The 23,944-nt window shown below is 35.5% G+C and overlaps 1 protein-coding gene and 1 pseudogene across 2 annotated transcripts; both read left to right on the top strand.

Annotated features, from left to right (window-relative positions):
* The first annotated feature begins 643 nt into the window (after positions 1 to 643).
* Positions 644 to 3,412, top strand: LOC110810237 (abscisic acid 8'-hydroxylase CYP707A2-like). Its single transcript, XM_022036333.2, has 7 exons — positions 644 to 975; positions 1,073 to 1,391; positions 1,499 to 1,885; positions 2,008 to 2,182; positions 2,311 to 2,417; positions 2,523 to 2,641; positions 2,765 to 3,412. Exons 1-7 carry the CDS (start codon positions 701 to 703, stop codon positions 2,859 to 2,861), a joined length of 1,479 nt encoding a protein of 492 aa, XP_021892025.2. The 5' UTR covers positions 644 to 700; the 3' UTR covers positions 2,862 to 3,412.
* Positions 3,413 to 9,150: 5,738 nt separating this feature from the next.
* On the top strand, positions 9,151 to 11,582 carry LOC110810226 (abscisic acid 8'-hydroxylase 1-like; annotated as a pseudogene). Its single transcript, XR_015817847.1, has 6 exons — positions 9,151 to 9,225; positions 9,399 to 9,791; positions 9,893 to 10,275; positions 10,374 to 10,767; positions 10,879 to 11,088; positions 11,202 to 11,582. The product of XR_015817847.1 is annotated as an abscisic acid 8'-hydroxylase 1-like (transcript).
* Positions 11,583 to 23,944: the final 12,362 nt, after the last annotated feature.

The following is a 23,944-nucleotide window of genomic DNA, read 5'->3' as shown; positions in this document are numbered from 1 at the left end:
CCAACCATCATTAAAAAAAAAATTGAAGTAAGAGTATTATTAACTGAAACATTTAAATTATATATACTGACCCTTTTAATATGAGAACTCAAAACTAAAAAGAATGAATAGAAATTGAACCCTATTCGTTTATTTAGAGAATCTGAAACAATTTTTTAATAAGTTAACTCACACGCATCATCAAGTCTTTTTAGATGAATCATGTATAAGCTATGGCGAGTAATATATATATATATATATATATATATATATATATATATACACACACACACACAATTATTATATACAGGGACACGTATGCATGTATGTGGGCTCTGGAGAAAGTAGTAGGATAGTAGTTGTGATCATGCATGTAGTAATTTATGAGTTTATTAATTAATTAATATTATTAATATTATTTTTTTTAAAAAAAAGATTAATCTTGTTATGTTTTGGTTGAGATTAAGGGGCGTTTATTATCTTGCGGTCAAACACAAAGTAGAACTATAAAGAAGTATGTATACATATACATATGTGTGCGTGCGCATGCCCGGTGACACGTGCGGGCTCTATCTCTGATCCCTCTTTTTCTTTAAATCAGTAATGTGACCAAAAACATGAATGCATTAGCTGGAGGGAGAGATTCCGTGTTTGTGATTCAAGCTGTATAATTACCAAAAAAAAAAAAAAAAAAAAATTCTTCCTTAACCCATTTATTTCTATGCCTATTTATACCCCTTCTTCTTCTCTCTCACAATACAACTCCTCTTCCCTCCTCATCTATACTCACAATATGGAGAACTACTACTTCTTCTTCTTCTTCTTCTTCTTCTTCTTTACCATTTCCATAATGCTTCTCCTCAAATATTTCTTGTCCGGCCGCCATCGCCGGAATTTGCCTCTCCCCCCGGGCTCCTTGGGTTGGCCATATATTGGTGAAACCTTCCAGCTTTACTCTCAAGACCCAAATATCTTCTTCGCCAACAAACAAAAAAGGTACTATACCAAGAAATGGGTTTTAACAACATTTTCCAATCTTAATTACTTAGTGTCGGTGAGTAAGACATGAGTTTTTGTCTTGTGGGTTTTTCAGATATGGTTCGGTTTTCAAGACCCACATCTTGGGTTGTCCTTGCGTGATGATTTCTAGTCCTGAAGCTGCAAAATTTGTACTGGTTACAAGAGCTCATCTGTTCAAACCAACATTCCCAGCTAGCAAAGAGAGGATGTTGGGGAAACAAGCAATCTTTTTTAGCCAAGGAGATTATCATAACAAATTGAGGAAACTTGTTCTTCGTGCTTTCATGCCTGAAGCAATTAAATACATAGTCTCTGATATTGAATCCATTGCTAAGGATTCTTTGAAATCATGGGAAGGAAAACTCATCACCACTTACCAAGAAATGAAAACAGTAAGCAACCATCAATTGTTTTATTTTCACCCTTCATTTCAAAATGAAAGAAAAACAAAATCTTGACATTTTCTTGGTTTTTTGGTTTCTTGTTTTGGGATTTCCAGTACACATTCAATGTAGCACTACTTTCCATATTTGGAAAAGATGAGGTTCAGTATAGAGAGGATCTAAAAAGGTGTTATTACATTCTGGAGAAAGGATACAATTCAATGCCCATTAATGTTCCAGGGACTCTGTTTCATAAAGCCATGAAAGCAAGGAAAGAGCTTGCTCAGATTTTGACCAAAATCCTCTCAACCAGGCGTCAAATGAAACTTGACCATAATGACTTGCTTGGATCTTTTACGGGAGATAAAGAAGGACTCACCGACGAACAAATCGCCGACAACATCATCGGCGTTATCTTCGCCGCCCGCGACACCACCGCCAGTGTTTTAACTTGGATTCTCAAGTATCTGGGGGAAAAACCAAGTGTTCTGCAAGCTGTCACGGTAAGTATATATACATATAAAACTGCCCAACTCAGTTTTTCTCTTCACCATCTTTATCTTTACTCTTCTTTATATTTACTGGGAGTGAAGAAATAAGAATGGAGTTGATGATTTTTTTGCAGGAAGAACAAGAAGGCATAAAGAAGAGCAAAGATAAAGATGGTGTAGAGAAGGAGCTGAGTTGGGCAGATACGAAGAACATGCCAATAACTTGTAGAGTGATTCAAGAGACTCTGAGGGTTGCTTCAATTTTATCTTTTACTTTCAGAGAAGCTGTTGAAGACCTTGAATATCAAGGTTAGCTAGCACTCAATCAACATTTATTTTTAATTAATTAATACCCAGATAATTTAATATATTATATATATATATATGTACATGAATTTAGACTAAAAAGGTAAAATTGTGTGTTCGATAATTTACAGGGTATCTGATACCGAAAGGGTGGAAAGTTTTACCACTTTTCAGAAACATTCACCATAACCCAGAAATATTTCCAGATCCTGAAAAGTTTGATCCTTCAAGATTTGAGGTGAGCTTTTCAAGAATGAATGCATCCTTGTGTGTGTGCATATATATATATATATAACTATATATTTTATAGAATTTATTTATTTATTGTTCAATCATATAACAGTCTGCTCCAAAACCCAACACTTTCATGCCATTTGGCAATGGGACCCACTCCTGTCCTGGGAATGAATTGGCCAAGCTAGAGATTTTGGTCCTCCTCCACCATCTTACCACAAATTACAGGTCGGTAAACTTTAAAATAAAATTGGCTCATTTCATATATATATATATATATATATGTGTGTGTGTGTGTGTGTGTGTGTGTGTATATGTATAGATGCTGAGATGAGACAAAATTGGTTTCAGGTGGTGTATGGTGGGAAAACAGAGTGGGATTCAGTATGGTCCTTTCGCTCTTCCCCAGAATGGGTTGCCCATAATTTTAACTCCCAAGTCGTCCTAAGCAATTCTCATCTTCCAAACAACAAACAGTTTCCAAAAATAGAAACTCTGCCATAGCCAATTCTGAGATCACCATGAAGAAAGTCAAGAAACAAAGAACAACATTCAACCAATTTACAGAGGAAGAACAAGTAATAACTTACTCTTAATTTTCTAATCTTCAATCCTCACTCCTAAAGAGGAAAGTGAGTCAACTGTACATATGATTTTTTTTTTTTTTTTAAATTTTGAAAACAAAACATAGAGGGGAAAAAAGATGCGCAAGCAAATCAATCCATTTTTTGTATTAGGGAAATAAAGCAAGGAAGAGAGAGACCCAAGTCCCAAACTTTGAGATGGGATTCTTGTTTATTTTATTTTTTTATTATAATATATATATATATATATATATATATAATAAGTTGGTGTAAAGGAAGAGTCAAAACTGATTCTTCCTATAGAGCTTGTTAGTGTCCTTATATGATGAGAATTTTAGTTTTTAGGTGTGTAATTTGTTAAGTTAATTATGAAATGCCGCAAGGCCATCTGAAATATATCTTTAAATTACTGTTATTTCCTGCATCATTATTACCATCAATTTCTTCATAGCCGTTGAAGCCAATTTCTTCACACACACACATATATGTATATATATTATACATATTAAATTATCTGGGTATTAATTAATTAAAAATAAATGTTGATTTGAGTGTTGACATTCAAGGTCTTTTAACAGCTTCTCTGAAAGTAAAAGATAAAATTGAAGCAACTCTCAAAGTCTCTTGAATCACACTCTACACAACTTATTGGCATCTTCTTGGTATCTGCCCAACTCAGCTCTTTCTTTTCACCATCATTATCTTTGGTCTTCTTTATAGTCGCCTTCTTCTTCTTCCCGCAAAATCATCAACTCCATTCTTATTTCTTCACTCCCCCTAAATATATAAAGTAAAACAAATATAAGTGTAATTGAATATAAATAAGAATGATCGTGGGTATAAATTGGCACAAGTACAATTAATACACAGATAAGACAAAAGGAACATCATATAAATGGTGTAAAAATAACAGAAAAGGTTAGGTAAAGAGTAAAAATATAAGAAAAAATATTCTGAGATAAAGAAAATAAAATTACATATTGAAGTACCACAGACAATAACATCATATTATTATAAGCACAAATCTCAAGGTGATGAATATAACTGTAACGGCCCCAAAAATTTAAAATGAAATGTGTATTAAAAATATCAAATGCGGAAGCGAAGTCAAAATTTCGATTAACATCCCTTACACTAAAACCAAAAACGTGCTCACAAAATATAAAAGATCAAACTAACTAAAGAAGAAACTAGAAAGTAAAAGATATGAATATGACTATGGAGTCTTTAGGCGTCCCCTTCGTCGTCCTCATGCGGAACGGGCTCGGGAACAATGTCTTCCTAATCTGAAATAATTAAATAAGGAATGAGCTACACTAGCCCAGTAAGGACATCACGATATCTCACCGTCACGGAGGTAAAGGTGGGTAAAAAACACAAAAAGACCAATGGAGCATAATTTACAACAAATCCTTTTATCAATAATAAATCTTTTACCATCCACTTACCTCGGTGAAATTCATAAAACAATATACGAAAGCAATAACATTATCATCATCATAAAATCATATAAACTGTATAACATAATACTTATCACGCCTTTTGTAATTCAATCATTACACAACATATTTTCCTCATTTACCAGCCCACTAGTATCCATGGGGATCCATAGGGGTCCCGCTACCCATTAACCCTTAATACTTGAATTCAGATTCCAGGGCCGTCCTCGTACCCCGTCCGGTATGGGTGCCAAAACTATAAACCTCATTACCCCGTCCGGTATGAGGGTGAAACGGGCCGTCCCCATACCCCGTCTGGTATGGGCGCCAAAACACATAAGGTCTCCATACCCCGTCCGGTATGAGAGACCACAATCCTGGTAGGGTTCCCTACGGACCCGGTCCGTCCACCATCTCCCAGGATATCTAGTCAGGCTGACCACATTATACAATTATCAATTTACATAATCTTTCATTCTCCTTTTCCTCAGTCAGCATCATCAATTTACATACAAACAAACAAAGAGTAATTTATGCCAAACAAGACAACATACAGCATCGGTTTCTCAGTCATTCAACTCATAATCAATAAAACAGTAAAACATGCATGCGAAACAATGAAACGAAAACATCAGACCTCATACTGCATTTAAAACTGTAAAATATGTCAAATAACAGTTTACCGACAAACACACTAGACTCAGGATCCATTAGCGACCTTAAGCAATTTCACACATTCGTTGATTCAAGAAATACTATTTTATCATTGTTGAACTTTAATACCGTAATAGAAAATAGGGTGAGGGGTCCTTACTCGTTTCGGGGTCCGAACATGGCTTCACAGTGCGCCTACAGGCTGTCCCTAATTTTTCTTGAATTTTTTTCAGGGAACTGAAACGCACTACCGGTACCTGCACGTGTTCCAAAAAATCCCAAATTAGGCCCAGGGCCCCTTTTTGGCCAACATCGCAATTTCGGCACGGCGGCTCCGCCGTGCTCCGGCGACGGCGCCGCCGCTTGCGGCGGCGATTTGCCTCGGGTTGGCCGTTTTCGGCCGTTTCCAGCCGAATTCGGCCACACTTGCATCGGTCCCTGCGATAAAACAACCCTAGGGCCCTCGGGGGGCCAAAAAATTACGAAAAATCGAAGCTTACCGGCGGCAATGCTCTCGGGTGCGGCGGCTCTCCGGTGAGGTTCGTGTTTTGGTGATTCGGCTCCGATCAACCTGTAGAGAAAAGAATGGTGATCACGGTGATATAAAAATTGCATCAAACGGAGGCCGGGAAGGGCCTCATCGGAGGCAAAAACCGAGGAGGGGCACGGCGGCGCCGCTGGGTTTCGACCGTGTTTTCCGGCTGTTTGGTCGGGATTTTGGCTTCGATTTGGCCACAGAAGAAATCAGCGTGGAAAAACGAGTCGGGGGTATGAAATTTACCTCGATCGGCGGTCGAAAATCTCCCCGGTGCGGCGGCGGGTGGTGGCGGCCGGCTTCTCCGGCGTCTGGTTCGTCTTCTCCGGCGAGGGCAGGCGGCTAGGGTTTTTGTGGTCAGGTGTGGGGGTTCTATTTATACCCTTTTGCCTTTTGATCTCAGCCGTCCATTTTGATTTAATCTGGGCCGTCCGTTTTTTATTGAATCTGGGCCGTCCGTGCGATTACATTTGGGCCGTTAGTGCGCACGCTTGATCTGGGCCGTCCGATCGCGCGTACGCGGATCGCCAACGTGGCTCGTCCCCAATCGACGTGGTCTTGCCACGTGGCAGGTCCTGGTTGGCCAGGACTGCTGACTGGGTCTGCTGACGTGGCTGCTGGCGGGGCGCTTTTTTTTTTTTTTTACTTAATAAAAATAATTAATAATAAAATAACCAAATTTTCCAAATTTTCCTAGCGTTACAATAACTCTCTATGTAATTAGGTATACAACCCTAACATTCAACATTCTTGAACTTTTAAAAGTAGAATTCAAGAAATAATAAGAATATGAGAAAATAAAAAAGATGAAAATATGACTTTTAAATTAAGTGCACCTTTACATGTTATCTTAATTAGTAATTCTCTTAATATTGGTAGTTGGTTCCGTTTACAAGTAATAATTAACTTTGTTCTTAGTTTTTAAGATGACATAAATATCACTTTTTATATATTTGAATTTTAAATGTCACATTTTAATTATTATAGAAAATTTTAGTATTCTTTCAAAAAATTGTTGTCATCTTCAATTCATTAAAAAGTTATTAAGTTCTTATATGAACAATAACTATCAAACAAGATTTAAGATTATATCAGTATGAAATTTGTAATAAATTTTTATTATCTTTATGATTGAATTTTTATATGAAAGACAACTATCAATTAATATTTAAATTTGCACTTTCGTCACATTTTGAGTTAAAAAAATTTATAGTAAAAAACTTTTGCAATTCAAATAATTAATATTTAAAAACTCAAAAATATTAAAAATATATGACTTGAGTCTTTTATAAAGTCAAAAAAATAATAATAATAATAACATAACTTAACTTTATGATGTGAGATTAGAATAGTACATTTTCTCCTCTAAAATTTTATCTTTACTATCAACTATATTTGTGAAAATTCACTTAAATAAAAGTATAAAAGTAAATTCTTATTAACTTGTGTCTTTAAATTTTAAGATTATAAAATCTAAAAACTTATATTACTTCCAAGCGCCATTAATTTCTTTTTAATAAAATTATATATTAAATCAATTTAATTATAAATGAATTTGTATTTTTCAATCAATCACACACATATAAACATCCTAATTAATGATGGTATACCAACATTGTCAGTACAGTCAAAAGAAATGAGATTTCAGGTTTGACATTTTGTAATATTAAAAATTACTCTTTGGATTTTAAAAAGTAGAAGCAAATGTCTCTTTTTTATTATTTGTTGTTAGCTATACTGCCTTAATTTCAATATTTTGAACGCAATTATTTTAAAAATATTATTGGAGCACGTATACATATACTTCTAATCTAAATGTAAAGATATACTTAAATTTGAAGTTATAATAATCTAAGATAATATGTTCCGTATAAAAAAAAAATATAAGTATATTATTTAAATAGAAGTTATAATAATCTTCAATCGTATCCTAACTACTATAGTATTTTAATTTTATTTCTAATTTTTCTTTTGTTATTATTATTATTATTTTAAATTAAAAAAATTAATAAGAAATGAAAGAGGAAAATAAAATCAAAAATAGAAAAAAAAAAGAGAATTCCTTTTCATTTTTTTCTTTTTATCTCAAGCCCACGTACGCTTCACGATTTTTTTTTTTTTTTTTTTTTTTTTATTTATATATTCAGTCCAATATAAACTTTAAAAAAAAATTCATGTCGTTTAACCCGTCGAAAGCCGCCCAACAAACATCCGAACGACCTTGTTCAAGTCTACTCCCTGAAGACTCAAAACGACGCGTTATATTAAATGTTAAAAGACATCTTTGCCGCCCAACCAGCGCTCGAACGACTCCGTCCAAATCTAATCCCTAAGGACTCAAAACGACGTGTTAAATAGAATGTTAAACGACATTGCCGCTGCACAACTAGCGCTCGAATGACGCCGTTCAATTCTAGTCCCTGAGGATTCAAAACGATACATTAAATAAAATGTTAAACGACATCGTTGTCGTCCATCCAGCGCCCTGACGATGTCGTTCGCCCGGGGAAGGCCCCCGCGAGGGAGCCGTTCCCAGTCCGTCCCCCGGCCGGCACATAGCAACCCGCTCTCGCCGCGGGAGCAGCTCGAGCAGTCCACCGACAGCCGACGGGTTCGGGGCTGGGACCCCCGTGCCCAGTCCTCAGAGCCAATCCTTTTCCCGAGGTTACGGATCCATTTTGCCAACTTCCCTTGCCTACATTGTTCCATCGACCAGAGGCTGTTCACCTTGGAGACCTGATGCGGTTATGAGTACGACCGGGCGTGGGAGGCACTCGGTCCTCCGGATTTTCAAGGGCCGCCGAGGGCGCACCGGACACCACGCGACGTGCGGTGCTCTTCCAGCCGCTGGACCCTAGCTCCGGCTGAGTCGTTTCCAGGGTGGGCAGGCTGTTAAACAGAAAAAATAACTCTTCCCGAGGCCCCCGCCGACGTCTCCGGACTCCCTAACGTTGCCGTCAGCCGCCACGTCCCAGTTCCGGAATTTTAACCGAATCCCCTTTCGAAGATAAGTGATTAAGAAATGATTGGGTAGGTTTGTATGATTTATTTATTTTTTTGGAATGTTATTCGCATATTTACGATGTAATTTTTCTCTTTTATATAAATTTTTAGTTTTTATTTTATTTTATACTTTAATTCTTATCTTCATGATTACATAGTTTAATAAGTTATTTAAATCAAATTCACACACTTCGTATCCTAGATGAGATTTTTTATATGCAAATTACTTTGTTTTTTAGCCTACAGGAGTGATTACTTCACAACTTCCCACTTCATATCACCTAGAACCTTATGATTTCTAGAATAGACTAGTAAATTTTCTAACATTCTGATCTAGTCCTAATAAGATCATTAGTAATTTTGAGGTATTTAGATTTTCAAATTATTTTTGAGTCTTGTGTCAACCCGTTTGACACCTACCTATAGCCATGATTGAAAAATCTTCTCCTTCATCTTTCAATCCCCCTCAAGGTGGAAAACAAAGGTTTTGAATGCCAACTTGTTTAGAACAAAAGAAGATCAATGGCTTTTTACAAACAGCAGTTGTTAATTAGGGTTATCAAAGCCAACTGTAAGTCGTTTCTACACGATGTGGCAGTTATTTTTCTGTTTGTTCTTTCGTAGAGCATTCCCATGTATTTCTATGGCTATTTATACCCCTTCTTCTTCTTCCCTCTTAGAATACAACTCATCTCCTTCTTCTCTCTTAGAATACAACTCATCTCTCTTAGAATACAACAAACAGACAAGGTAGTACACCCACGAAATAGGTTTTCACAACATTTTCGAATCTTGATTACTTATTGTGGGTAAGAATTGGATTTTTGTTTTATGGGCTTTTCAGATATGGTCCGATCTTCAAGACCCACAGGTTGGGTTGCCCGTGCGTGATCATTTCCAGCCCAGAAGCTGCAAAATTTGTTCTTGTCACAAAAGCTCACCTGTTCAAACCAATATTCCCAGCGAGCAAGGAGAGGATGTTGGGGAAACAAGCCATCTTTTTTCAGCCAAGGAGAACATCACAGCACATTGAAGAAACTTGTTCTTCGTGCTTTCATGCCTGAGCAATTAAAAAGATAGTCTCTGATATTGAATCCATCGCGGAGGATTGTCTGAAATCTTGGGAAGGAAAGCTCATCAACACTTACCAGGAAATGAAAACAGTCGCGATTTTTTTTTTTTACCCTTCTTCTCGTTCATTTCAAAATGGAAGAAAAACAAAGTCTTGACCTTTTCTTGGTTTTTTTTTTTTGGGATTTTCCAGTACACGTTCGATGTAGCATTCCTTTCCATATTTGGAAAAGACGAGGTTTTGTACAGAGACGATCTGAAAAGGTGCTACTACATTCTGGAGAAAGGGTACAATTCGATGCCCATTAATGTTTCAGGGATTCTGTTCCATAAAGCCATGAAAGCAAGAAAAGAGCTTGCTCAGATTTTGACCAAAATCCCACCAAGCAGGCGTCAAATGAAGCTTGAGCATAATGACTTGCTTGGATCTTTCATGGGGGATAAAGGACTAACCGACAAGCAAATCGCCGATAACATCATCGGCGTCATCTTCGCCGCCCGTGACACCACTGCAAGTGTTCTAACCTGGATTGTCAAGCATCTTGGGGAAACCCAACTGTTCTCCAAGCTGTCACTGTAAGTGTGTGTGTGTGTGTGTATATATATATATATGTAGATGATTTATATTTAGCGGGAGTGAAAAAATAGGAATGGAGTTGATGATTTTTTTGCAGGAAGAACAGGAAGGCATAAGAAAAACCAAAGATAAAGATGGTGTAGAGAAGGAGCAGAGTTGGGCAGATACGAAAAAGATGCCAATCAGTTGTATGGTGATTCAGGAGATTATGAGGGTTGCTTCAATTTTATCCTTTACTTTCAGAGCAGCTGTCGAAGATGTTGAATATCAAGCTTAGTTAGCATTCAATCAACATTTATTTTTAATTAATTTAATACCCAGATAATTTAATATAATATATACGTATATGTATATGAATTTAGACATGTGTTGGGTAATTTACAGGGTATCTGATACCAAAAGGGTGGAAAGTTTTACCACTTTTCAGAAACATTCACCATAACCCAGAAATATTTCCAGATCCTGAAAAGTTTGATCCTTCAAGATTTGAGGTGAGCTTTTCAAGAATGAATTCATCCTTGTATATATATATATATATATATATATATATATATATAACAATATATTTTTTAGAATTTATTTATTGTTCAATCATATAACAGTCTGCTTCAAAACCCAACACTTTCATGCCATTTGGCAATGGGACCCACTCCTGTCCTGGGAATGAATTGGCCAAGCTGGAGATTTTGGTCTTCCTCCATCATCTTACCACAAATTACAGGTCCTGGCAATGGGACCCACTCCTGTCCTGGGAATGAATTGGCCAAGCTAGAGATTTTGGTCTTCCTCCATCATCTTACCACAAATTACAGGTCCGTAAACTTTAAAAGAAAACTGGTTCATTTCATATATATATATATATATATATGTATATATGTGTGTATATATATTTATAGATGCTGAGATGAAACAAAATTGGTCGCAGGTGGTGTATGGTGGGAACAGAGGGTGGGATTCAGTAATGCTCCTTTTGCTCTACCCCAGAATGGATTCAGTATGCTCCTAAGCATTCTAGTATTCCAAGCAACACAGACTTTCCAAAAGTAGAAAGTACGTCATAGCCAGTTGGGAGAGTAAAGAAACAAAGAAGAAGAATCGACCAATTTACAGAGCAAAGAAGAGGAAGAATAAAAACAACTTACTCGTAATTTTCTAACCTCGAATCCTCACACCTATAGAGGAAAGCGACTCAACTGTGCGTGAGATTTTTACGGTTTTATTTTTGTAAACAAAACATAACGGAGGATTTTTTGTAATTGGAAAATAAAGCATAGGATGAGAGAAATCCAAGTCTGACAGTTTCTTACGTAAGGAAGCACTTTAACGAGGGGATGAAAATTAAGTAAAAATTTTATCAAAATAAATATGATAAAATCTATCATAAAATATTTAAAAATAATAATACAAAGATACTAAATTTCTAGAGAACTCTTTCAATATAAATGATAAAAATTACAGGATCTTTCTTTATTTAATAAAAAGAAATCTACTATAAAAATTAGTATTTACAGCGATAATAAACAACCATTATAATTTTCGAACAAATACTCAACAACAAATCAACCGAACAAGAAAAAATAAACAAGTGAATGGAGAAATATCACCAAAACAGTTACTGTTAATGCGAAACGGATGCGTTGTGATTGTTCAAATTTGATCTCCACTGTTCAGATTAAAGAACAACTTATCTTGAACAATCTCACCAAATTTCAGCCTCATAAGACCATAAATGACCGTCCAATCGTCAGAGAAAATCAAACTGGTCCGTGCAGAGAAGAAAAACGTGAACAGTTATTTCGAACTGAAATGACTGAAAATTCAACCGTCGAAAATCAATCTCCAACGTTTCAAATGAAGAACAATGAGTTTTCAAATACTTACCAAATTTTAGCCTGATTTGGATAAAAATCACCGTCTGAACGTGGAAAGAAACAAAATACATTGGATGTAATTTTTCAGCAAAAATTCTTTTTTCTGTCCACTTTTTTATTTTGATAGCTAAAAACTTGTTTTTATACTATTCATTAAAGTTAAAGTGGTATACCAAAAAAAGAATTCTAATAACCTTAATGGCCAAAAAATAAGTTGGCTAAAAAATATTTAGGTTTTTCTACGTATGAGGGAACCCAAAACCCAACATGTTCAGGATGGAGTTCTTGTTTATTTTATCTTTTTTATTATAGCATGATATAAAGTATTGAAAAAGTAAAAGTAAAGAGATTAAAGATTTGTAGAAAATGTAGATGTTCTGTGAAGCTCAAGAAGAAGAAGTTGGAGAGACACTCGGAAGAGCAGAGAGAAAGAGCTATTGGGTTTAAACAAGTTGTAATTTCGGGCTTGTTTTTATAAAATATAAAAATGAAAAAAGTCCATTGTTGGTGTTTTAGAGAGAAGAAGGTATAAGAAACGAACAGAAGCGAAAGTACAGCTTCTTCAATGAGTTGTTTTTATTTAATTTTTTTATGTTTTCTGTTAACTTTTTTTTTTTTTAACGGTACATAATTGATATGCAATTTTTATTTTGTTTCCCAATCAACTCAACTTGTAATTAATTACTAGCCAACTGGATTGATAAAAATTTTATTATGAACCAAAAGAAACAAAGAAATTCCCTTCTACATTAAGTTTAGTGCATGCATCATTATTATCATAATCTCGATTACTTCATAACTATTGAACCAAATGTTGCTACTTATTTTTATTTTTCACACTTGTGGAACTTAATTTTTAATAAAGATGATTTATTTTTGTAGGACTCTCATCAAATTATAATTAAAAAACAAAAATTATTTTTGATTTCATTACCTACCTTATTGATATCAAATATAATCTTTCTAGTTTACTAATTTTTTTTTTTTTCGACAAAATCTATGATTATGGGCATGAAACGATATCAAACTCTATTTCTTTCTTCATATCAAGGTCAAGATCATTTAAAACCATGATTATGGACATTTTCATCTTCGAGGCCTTTCCTTTCCTATCCTTTCCTTTATAAATAACAAATAAGTATCAACTACAACAATGGAAAAGAAGACATATTGAAGAAAGTGAGCGAGCACCCATATGAGTACCAAGTATAACTCAAGATAAGGACAAAGGTCAATTAAGTTGAGTAAACACACAAATAAGCAGAGTATAAGCATCACAAATATAAGTGTAGTTAAATACAAAATAAAAATCGTGAGTACAAATGCATTTAATAAATAGTTAAGACAGAGAAATATCATATAGATGAACCAAAGTGATAGGTGACTTAGGTAAAAACAAAATAAAAATAAATAGTAAATTACTGAAAAAATACTGCAAGATAGAGAAAATAAAATTAGAATATCATAAATTATATTGAAGTATTATAAGCACTAACATCTTTAATTATTGATAACTATCTATTAAAATTAACTATAAAAATATGAAAGTAAAATATACAAAAGAAAACAACTTTCTATGCTATGAAGGGCAAATTGTATTGTTATAAATGCAACCTTTAAGGTGATGGATACAAATCTTTGGGTAAAATGTATACTATCCTTACATATCAATATTGTTTTAAAAGTAAGTTTAAGAAATAATAAAAATATAAAAATAAAATAAAAAGAGAAAAGGTATGAATTTTAAATAAAGTTGGTCCTTCAATGTTATTTTGATTACTAATTCTCTTGATATTAATACTTTATTCCAATTTATAAATAATAACAAGCTCTATTTATAGTTTATAGGATGACTTAAATCTTACTTTTTTATGCTTTAAGATTTTAAATGCCACGTTTTAAGCAGTATAAAATTTTGTCACATTCTATCAAAACATTATTGTCATCTTCTAATTAAGTAACAAAGTCTTGATGTCTTCATTATTATTAGGTCTTTATACGAAGGACAATTATCGAATAAGACTCATTGTTGCATCAACTGAAAATTATAATAAAGTCTTGTTATTTTTATACCCTTATATGAATGACAACTATCACAAAACCTCCAAAGTTGCACCAACATGAAATTTGCAAGAAACTTTTTGGACTCAAACAATTGAGATTCAAAAGCTCAATAAATATTGAGAATATTTGACTTGAGTATTATATAAAGTTAAAAAATGATATGTCATTAATCTCTAATATTTTATTCTCATAAAATTAACTTAAGTAAAGGTATGAAAGTAAATTTCTATAGCTTATTACTAAAAATATTATATTTATTTTTAATTTGTTTCTAAATTTATGAAATTTAAAAACTTATATTACTTCCAAACAATGTTCAATTTTTTAATGGAATTATACAATATTATACATTTATCCTAGACAAAACCTTAGTTATAAATGAATTTGTATTCTACAATCAATCACATATGTATATCCTAATTATACTATGATACGTACGTTAAATAAATTAAATTATAGTTGTACACTTGGTTATAAATATATCAAGACAAGACACATCATTACAATCACTATCATTATAGTCACAAGAAGTGAGACCTTAGGTTTGACATTTTGTAATATTCAAAATTACTCTTAAATTTTTTTTATACATTTTTAAAAAATGTAAAGCACGTACCCCATTTTCATTGTTTGATGTTAGCTACTGTCTTAATCTCAGTCGAGTAAAATATTTTTTCTAATATTCTTCTGATCTAAGTGTAAATAAATTTAAATCATATGAGAAATTTTAAATTGAAGTTATAATAATCTAGATAATATTCTTACCCAAATCGATGTTTCGAGATGTCAAACTGTCTACTACGCCTCCTAACGGGTACTGGATTCCTTAAATTTTTATTGTAAAATTCAAAACACTCGTCACTCACATAAAAATACTCCAAAAATCTAAAATCATTATCCAAAACTCATTCCGGCCAATTTTTGGGGTTCCGGCGCGGTGCCGCCGCCGTACTTCAGCGCTGGCTCTGCCGCCCACGGCGGCAGTTCAGCTCGACCTTATTGGTTTTGGCCATATTCCTGTAGAAAGACACGTTAGGGGCCTCAGTTGACCGAAAAATCTCAAAAAATACCAAACCTACCGATCGGGGGATATCCGAGTGCGGCAGCTCCGTCGATCCTCCTTCGTGGTTGAGTTTTTTTCTTCGACTACCCTGCACAGAAAAGGACGGTGAGCACAATGATCGAAAAATCACGTGAAAGAGGAATCAAAAAGGGGCTCATTAGAGGAGTTTTAGAGTTTTAGCCACAACGACTCCACTAGGCTTTGCCCACAGTTTCTAGTTCACCCACCATTAATCTTGCTCTAATTTGGTCATATGGGTATTTGGGATTAAATTTCGAGCTGGTGGGGGGACATTTTATCTTTTTTGGCTGTTGGCAGTGGTTCCGATGCAACGACGGTCGACGGTCGACCTCCTTCTCCGTTAGGGGCTGGCATTTAGGGTTTAGGTTTCCGTGTGATGTGAAATAACTATTCCATGTTGATCTGGATCATCAATCGCGATTGATTTCGTTCGTCCAATCGCAGCTACGGATGAAACAAATCTATATCGTTCATTCCGATTAAGCTTGATCGTCCGATCGCGCCTAAGGTGGAAACGGATCCAGGCCGTTTACGCGTGTGAGATCGATCTTGGGTCGTCCGATCACGGGGCACGCAGATCGCCAACGTGGCCTCCCGCGTGGCACCAATGTCAGCGCGCCTTGCCATATGGGATACTCCGATTCGTCCAGACTACTGACTAAGCAGTCATACGTGGCTGAACTTTCTCTATTTGTACTTTGACCCCCTGTTTTTAATTTAAAAAAAAAACACTTTTAGAACCTAAATTTTTACTCTTTTTTTTCAAAATTATTTTTAATCTCATCTCTAGTTCATTTTTCCTTAAAATTTCACTTAAATAAAAATAAAATAAATTAATCAAATATTTTAAATTAAAAATTAAAGAGAAAAAAATTATCTTATGTCATTTTTTCGGATCTGGGTATTACAACTCTCCCCCCTTAAAAAAATTTAGTCCCTCAAATTTGTCACTCCCTCACTCAGTTGAATAGCTGGGGGGTACTAGGCCCTGAAGCTTGATTCCAGTTCCCAAGTTGCCTTTTCCTGCATATGGTTCTGCCATCGGACCTTGATGAATAAAATTTCTTAGTTACAGAATACTCTACTCTTTCGGTTTACAATACCTACCGGTACCTCTTCATGGAATAGATCCTCCTGGAGTAAAAGAAACTCATGGGACAGGATGTGTGAGGGGTTTGGGTTGTACTTGCGTAACATAGATACGTGAAATACATTATAAACCTTGGATAGTTCTAGAGGTAGTTCCAGTCTGTAAGCAGTCGTACAAATCCAATCTAAGATCTCAAATAGTCCAATAAAATGGGGATTTAATTTTTCCCTCTTTTTAAGCCTACTGATCCATTTGAAATGAGTGACCTTAAGAAACACTCAGTCACCTTTCTCAAATTCCAAATCCCTCCTCTGGGAGTCCGCATAACTTTTCTGCCTGCTCTGAGCTGTCTGAATATTTTTTATGATCTTAACTATCTTGGTTGTAGTCTCCTCCACAAGATCTGAGCTGACTAATTTTTTATTACCCACTTCTTCCCAACAGATTGGTGATCTTCACGGATGGCCATACAATGCCTCGTACTTGCCTGGTAGCTGTTACTGTAGGCGAACTCTATCAGAGGTAGGTGATTATCCCAATGGCCCCCGAAGTTTATAACACAAGCTTTGAGCATATTCTCCAGTGTGTGAATCGTCCTCTTCGATTGTCCATCAGTTTGAGGGTGAAATGCAGTACTAAGGGACAATTTCATTCCCATGAGTTGTTGAAAATTAGAACAAAATCGAGAAGTGAACCTGGGGTCTCTGTCAGATACTACTGACACTGGAACCCTATGTAATCTGACTATCTCTCGAATATACATTCTTGTTAGCTTGTCCGAGGAGTTGGTCATCTTGATAACCAAGAAGTTAGAAGATTTGGTGAGCTGGTCGAAAATTACCCAAATGGCATTATGTCTTAAGTGTACCTTAGATAACCTTCTTACGAAATCCCTTGCAATATGTTTCCATTTTCACTCCGGGATCGATAATATCTGAAGTAACCCGTCTGGGCGTTGATGTTCTACCTTAACCTATTGGCATACTAGACACTTGGAAACAAAGTCGACTACCTTTTTTTTCATCATGCTCTACTAAAATTGAGGTCATATACTTTGATATATTTTAGTACTTCCGGGATGTATGGCAAACTTAGAGCTGTGAGCCTCTATTATGATGTCATTTTTTAGTTTACTATCATTTGCATCACACACCCTATCCTGAAACTTGAGCAATCCATCGGCAGATAATCGAAATTCTGGATGTACTCGTTGTTCTGCATCTTTCTTGAGGGCGCTATGGTGGAATCGATTAATTTGGCTTCTCTTATTCTCTGGATCAATTCGATTTGGACAATAAGTTGGGCCAAGCATGCAACTCTTTTTAATTTCTGAAGTCGTGTCTATTGTGCGGCCCCTATTACGTTGCATTCAGAAACTATTATGTGAGCTAACATACCTGCACTTTTTCTGTTGAGTGCGTTAGCTACTACATTTCCCTTACTCAGGTGACACGAATATTACAATCATAATTCTTGAGGAGCTATATCCAATGCCTTTGACGTATGTTCAGATCCTTTTGAGTGAATATGTGCTTAAAACTTTTATTATTAGTAAAAATCTCAAAAGTCTTCCCATACAGGTAATGACGCCAGGTCTTCAAGGCGTAGATAATGGCAAAAAGTTTCAAGTCATGGGTTATGGATCCAGGAAGTTGAAGAGTCATGAGAAAAATTATCCCACCCATCACTGTACACTGTATATCCACCTGTCCCACTCGGTAAAGCCAACACGGATGTAGTAGTCAACGGCTTCTTGAGTTCTATAAAGCTTCTTTCGCAGTCCACGTTCTATTTAAACTTAGTGTTCTCCTTTGTGAGTTGGGTCAAAAGAGCGGTTAGGCTGAAAAATTCTTTTACAAACCTACAGTAATAACCTGCTATTCTAATAAAGTAACGAATTTTCTTAACCGAGGTTAATTTCTCCCATCTAAGCACTGCCTCAACTTTTTCAGGGTTCACTGATACTTCATCTCTTGATATGATGTGTCTTAAAAAGGTAGCTTGCTCGAGAAAAAATCCACACTTACTCAATTTTGCATATAGTTTCTTTTTTCTGATAACATTTAAAACCTAAGTCAAGTAGTGAGTGTGTTCATCTCTACTCTTTGAATAGAACAGGATATCATCGATAAACATAATGACGAACTGATCCAAGAATTATCTAAAAATCCTGTTCATCATGTCTATAAAAATGATTGGTGTGTTGGTTAGTCCAAAGAGCATGAATAGAAACTCATAATGTTCGTAACTGGTTCTGAAAGTTGTCTTGGGAATGTCCTCTGCCCTGATCTTTACTTGGTGGCAACTCGAACGCAAATTTATTTTGAAGAAGATCTGGGTACCCTGCAGCTGGTCAAAAAGATCTTCAATTTTAGGGAGGGGGTATTTGTTCTTGATCGTAACTCGATTCAATCTTCTGTAGTCAATACACAATCGTAACATCACATCTCCTTTTCTTGCAAATGTGACTCCAGCACCCCAAAAAGATACGCTATATCGGATGAACCTACTATCTTGTAATTCATTGATCTGTTTTCTCAGTTCTTCTATCTCAACACGGCTTATGCGGTAAGGGGTAACAGAGATAGACTAGGTGTCAGGATAAAGATCTATGGTGAACTCAACTTTTCTATCTACTTGCAGTTCGGGTAATTCATCAGAAAATACATCCGAAAAGTCTCAAACTACCGAGATATCTTGAATGAAAAATTCTTTCTTGGGTTTGCCTAATGTAGAGAAGACAACAGAGTTAAAGTATTATATAATGAGAAAATTATGATGGAGAAATAACATTTAAAATTTTCATTAACTTATAAATGACTCTTCGTTAGGAGAATTGAATACAACTTTCTTATAAAAATAATCTACGATGGCGTGGTATACCACTAACCAGTTCATTCACAAGATTACATTAAAGTCCCCTGTGGCAATTTTTATAAAATTCGCACTCAATTATCCACCTGTTATGTCTGACACAAGCTTTGTATATAACTTTTTCTAGTGGTGTCTTAATTTCAGGAGTAGATATAAACAACATAAAATCAAGTCTTTCTAGTGATACATTTAAGTTTTGTGTAAAAGTATGTGAGATAAACGAATGTGAAGCACCAATATCAATCAAAATATGTGCAAGGTGATTACAGATAGTGTACGTATCATGTATCATTTCCGGGTTGACTTCAGCATCTTGCTGAGTTAGATTGTAAGCTTTGCATTTGATAAGAGGTCTGGTCTGATTCTGATTCTGTATGCACTCTAGCATAATATTGGGTACTCCCACATATGCAATTTTTATTATTAAAATGATAACAGGGTCGGTCCCCATTATCTTTACCACAGTGCTGGCAAGCCCTACTGCGGCCTGTTACCGGAGCTTGAGGAGGAGCCTAAGTCATTGGCCTAGGTCTCTTGTTCAGTTGAACGAGTGTAGTGGGGTGCTAGTTTGTAGTGTGAAACCGGGCGTCTGGGATTTTCTGTTGCTGGAGGAAAGATAAGAAGGTTCATCTCCACTAGTTGTGCCTTGGCCAAAACGACTGAGTAGGTGCTAAGATCAAATACGTACAACTGTTGTTTGATCTCAGGGCGGAGGCCCTACTCAAACTTTCTTGTCTTTCTGCCATCATCCATCATGCTTTCAGGGGAATATCGGCCCAACTCTAGGATCCTTTGGGCATACTCTGACACAATCATCTCACCCTGCATTAGGTGTGTAAACTCCATCTCTTTCAAATGTCGGAGGTGCTCTAGGAGGTACTCTGTATTGAAGGCCATCAGGAATTGTTTCCAAGTGACTGGACCGGGTGGGGTGGCCTGTTTGAGCTGCTACCAGCGGCCTACCTCTCCTACAAGCATATAGGTGACAAGTACAACATTCTGTTCGAGAACCACCCCAAGAGTCACAAAAGCCTTCTCTGTCTCAGCCAACCAATACTTGACCTCTTCAAAAGAGGATGCACCTGCAAAAGTAGATGAGTTTAGTCTTTTTATAATTTTCAATGTAGCTTGGGTCCATCATGAGTTAAACTGGGTCTCATGAAAGAGAAACTATATTGTGTTGGGGAGGAACTGGGTGGCGTTGTGGCAGTGTCAGATGATACGGTGAAGGCACCGGGTTATACTGTGGCGGTACTGGATGATACAGTAAAGGCATCAGATTATACTATGGTGGTACCGGATGGTATGGTAGAGGAACAAGGTTGTACAGGGGTGGCTTCGGTTCTTTCCGCTGCAAGGGTGACTCAAATTATGGCAGCGAAAGAGGGTCAGATAGCTCTCTCTTTTCTTCTCAAGCCTGCTGGGTAGAGATGAGTCTCTCCAGCATCTTAAAGAGTTGGTCAACATCCACTCGAAGTGAGTCATCCCGGGCTGTTCGATTTATTGGAGGTCTTCCTCTCCTCATTTCCTTGTACCTGCATTTCATAAGGTTGAGTGATAGTTTGTATATGGTGTTTTTTTTTTGTTTTTTAAGATTTGTGCAATGAATGGTTTCGAGGAACGCAGCTCTGATACCAACTGTAAAGACCTGAAACTTAAAAAAAATAAATTCATAAATTTAATACGGAAGCAATTAATAGAGTTAGGGTTTACATTCCTTATACAATAATTTAGAATGCCAATAGGATTAAGAGAATATCCCTTCTAAAAGATAAACAAAAATTAAAAAAAATGAAACGAAAAGTAAATAACTAAACATCCTAGAACAACATTCACTAGCACTTGAAGGGAGTCTGGATAGTGAACTACTCACAACCTTCTTGCTGATTAGAATCTAGATCTTGGTCCTTTTGATCTAAAATAGTTAATGAAATAGTGAGTTACACTAACCTAATAAGAATACCACACTAATCACAAATATAAAAAACTGAAGTTTGGTAAAAATCATAAAGCAACTAATAGAGCACTTAATTTAAGTAAATTCATTTAATATAAAGAAGACCGTTTATTCCGAACTTACCGTAACGAGTTTTTCGAAATAACCTATGAAGACCCATATCCATATCACTCTTCACTTTCATACATAAGAGAATAAGAAACAATAACTTTCTTTCCTTACCTATTTACTAGTACCCATAGGGGTCCATAGGAGTATTCCCTTACTCGTGAACCCAATAACTAATTTTTAACAATTAACCAGTCATCCTCATACTCTGTCCGGTAATGGGCGCCAAATATTTCATCGTCTCGATATCCCGTCCGGTATGAGGGTGAATTATATCTCTCAAATCTTTCCAGTAAGGGACTTCCCAACCTCGTTTGACTTAGGTAACGTTCATAGTAGGGTTCCCTATATACCGAGTCTGTCCGCGTTTTTCTTAGATACCTAGTAAATCTTTCACATACAAATTTTCATCAATAAACAACCAACAATGCATACCAATATCTCATATCACATTTACAGATCAATTGAACTATATTCATGTTAACGGTATATAACCAAAATAACTAGATAAGTCGATAAAACTATTGAATCTATAAATTAAGAACATTTACTATATGAAAATCAAGTAAGTAAGAAAGTACAAGAAAATAAACAAGAAATTAAGACAATTATGAACTAACCAGTTTCGACTCCACTAGTGACCTGCAGTTATTTTTAAATTTTTTTAAATTTTTACAAAATATGAAATTATACAACTTTAAGCCTAAATTTACCGTAACGGAGAATAAGATGAATGATCCTTACACGGATCGACATTGTGAGATGTCAAACTGTCTATTATACCTCCTAACATGTACCGGTTTATTTGAATTTTTTCTATGAAATTCAAAACACTCATCACACACCTAAAAATACCCCCAAAATCCAAAATCGGTGTCCAAAATTTATTATGGCAAATTTTTTGAGTTCCGGGATGGCAGCACCACCAGTCCTCATTCGCGGTTGAGGTTTTTTCTTCAGCTACCTTATACAGAAAAGAACGGTGAGCATAATGATTGAAAAATCATGTGAAACGGGAATCGAAAAGGGGCTCATCGGATGGGGTTTGTGGTTTCAGCCGCGGTAGCTCTACTGTACTTTGCCCGTAATTTTCGGCTCACATGTTGTTCCTCTTACTCCGATTTGGCCACAGGGATACTCAGAATTGAATTTTAAGTGAGTAGGAGGAAATTTTATCTCTTTTGGTGGTCAACGGTGGCTCCAGCAAGGCGTCGGTTGGCGGTTGGCCTCCTTTTTCAGTATCTAGTTCTTCTTCTTTGGTGGGGGCTGGTGGTTAGAGTTTAGGTTTCTGTGTGATGCGAAGCATTTATAACCAGCCTGCGTTGATCTAGACTGTCCATCGTGATCGATCTTGTACGTTCAATCGCACCTAAAGAGGAAATGAATCTGAACCGTTCATCGCAATTAATCTCGATCGTTCGATCACGTCTAAGGTAAAAACGAATTCAGGCTGTCGACGCGCGTGAGGCACGCAGATCACCAACGTGGCCTCTCGCATGGCGCCTATGTCAGCGCGCCTTACCAAGCGGCACGCTTCGAGTCATCGAGGCTGCTGATTGGGCAGTTCTACGTGGCCGAACTTTCTCTATTTATATTTTGACCCCCTGTTTTTAATTTTTCTTTCAAAAACACTTCCAGAACTATAATTTTCTCTTTATTTCCAAAATTATTTTCAATCTCGTCCCTAATTCATTTTTTCTCAAAATTTCACCTAAATAAAAATAAAATAAATTAATTAAATATTTTAAATTTAAAATTAAAGAGAAAAAAATTATCTTGAGTCATTTTTTCAGGCTCAGATATTATTACACCATCTCTATTATAAGTTCATATTACCATGAAATCTCAAAGAAGAAAATGCATATATATATATATATATATATCAATTGCAATAAACATATATTTTAAGTGAGACTTGAATAACATAATAATTTTAGAATTTTTAAGAAAAATACAAAATTATAGGTTATTAAGTATTTTGAACCTATACACAATTTATAGCAGCAATTAGTTATTATTTGATTTAATTGGATATGACTCTAATATGACTTTAAGATCAACTATGTAGAGCCGTATTTTAACTTTTTTATGATTAATTTTGATGTTCGGTATTGTTATTATTATTATTTTTTTTGTAAATTTTAAAAAAATAAATAAGAAATGAGAGACAAAACTCAAATAAAAAATAAAAACAACGAAAAGGAGAAATAAAAGAGAACAGAGAAATGGAAAATGGAAATAGAAAACAAAAAAGGAGGGTTTGGACCCTTTTTTTAATTTTTTTTCCTTTGTTATCTAATCGCACGTTCAGCTTAGCATGAGCAAAACAAGAGAAGTTCAAGTCGTTTAGCCCTTCTAAACCCGCTTGACTAGCGCCCGAACGATGTTGCTCAAGTCCAGTCCCCTAAAGACTCAAAGCGTCGCATATTGTTGATGTGTCACATCATTTTTAATAAATATTTGATGTTCGGTATTGTTATTATTATTTTTTTATAAATTTTAAAAAAATAAATTAGAAATGAGAGAGAAAACTCAAATAAAAAATAAATAAAAAAAGAAAAGGAGAAATAAAAGAAATTCCTTGAAGACTCAGAGCATCGCGTTAAATGTAATGTTTAAA

The sequence above is a fragment of the Carica papaya genome, chromosome 3, assembly GCF_054855325.1.
Source record: "Carica papaya isolate Zhongbai chromosome 3, ASM5485532v1, whole genome shotgun sequence".
Classification (NCBI taxonomy): domain Eukaryota; kingdom Viridiplantae; phylum Streptophyta; class Magnoliopsida; order Brassicales; family Caricaceae; genus Carica; species Carica papaya.
The sequence above is the reverse complement of the archived record's forward strand: the minus strand, read 5'-3'. Positions and strand labels throughout refer to the sequence as shown.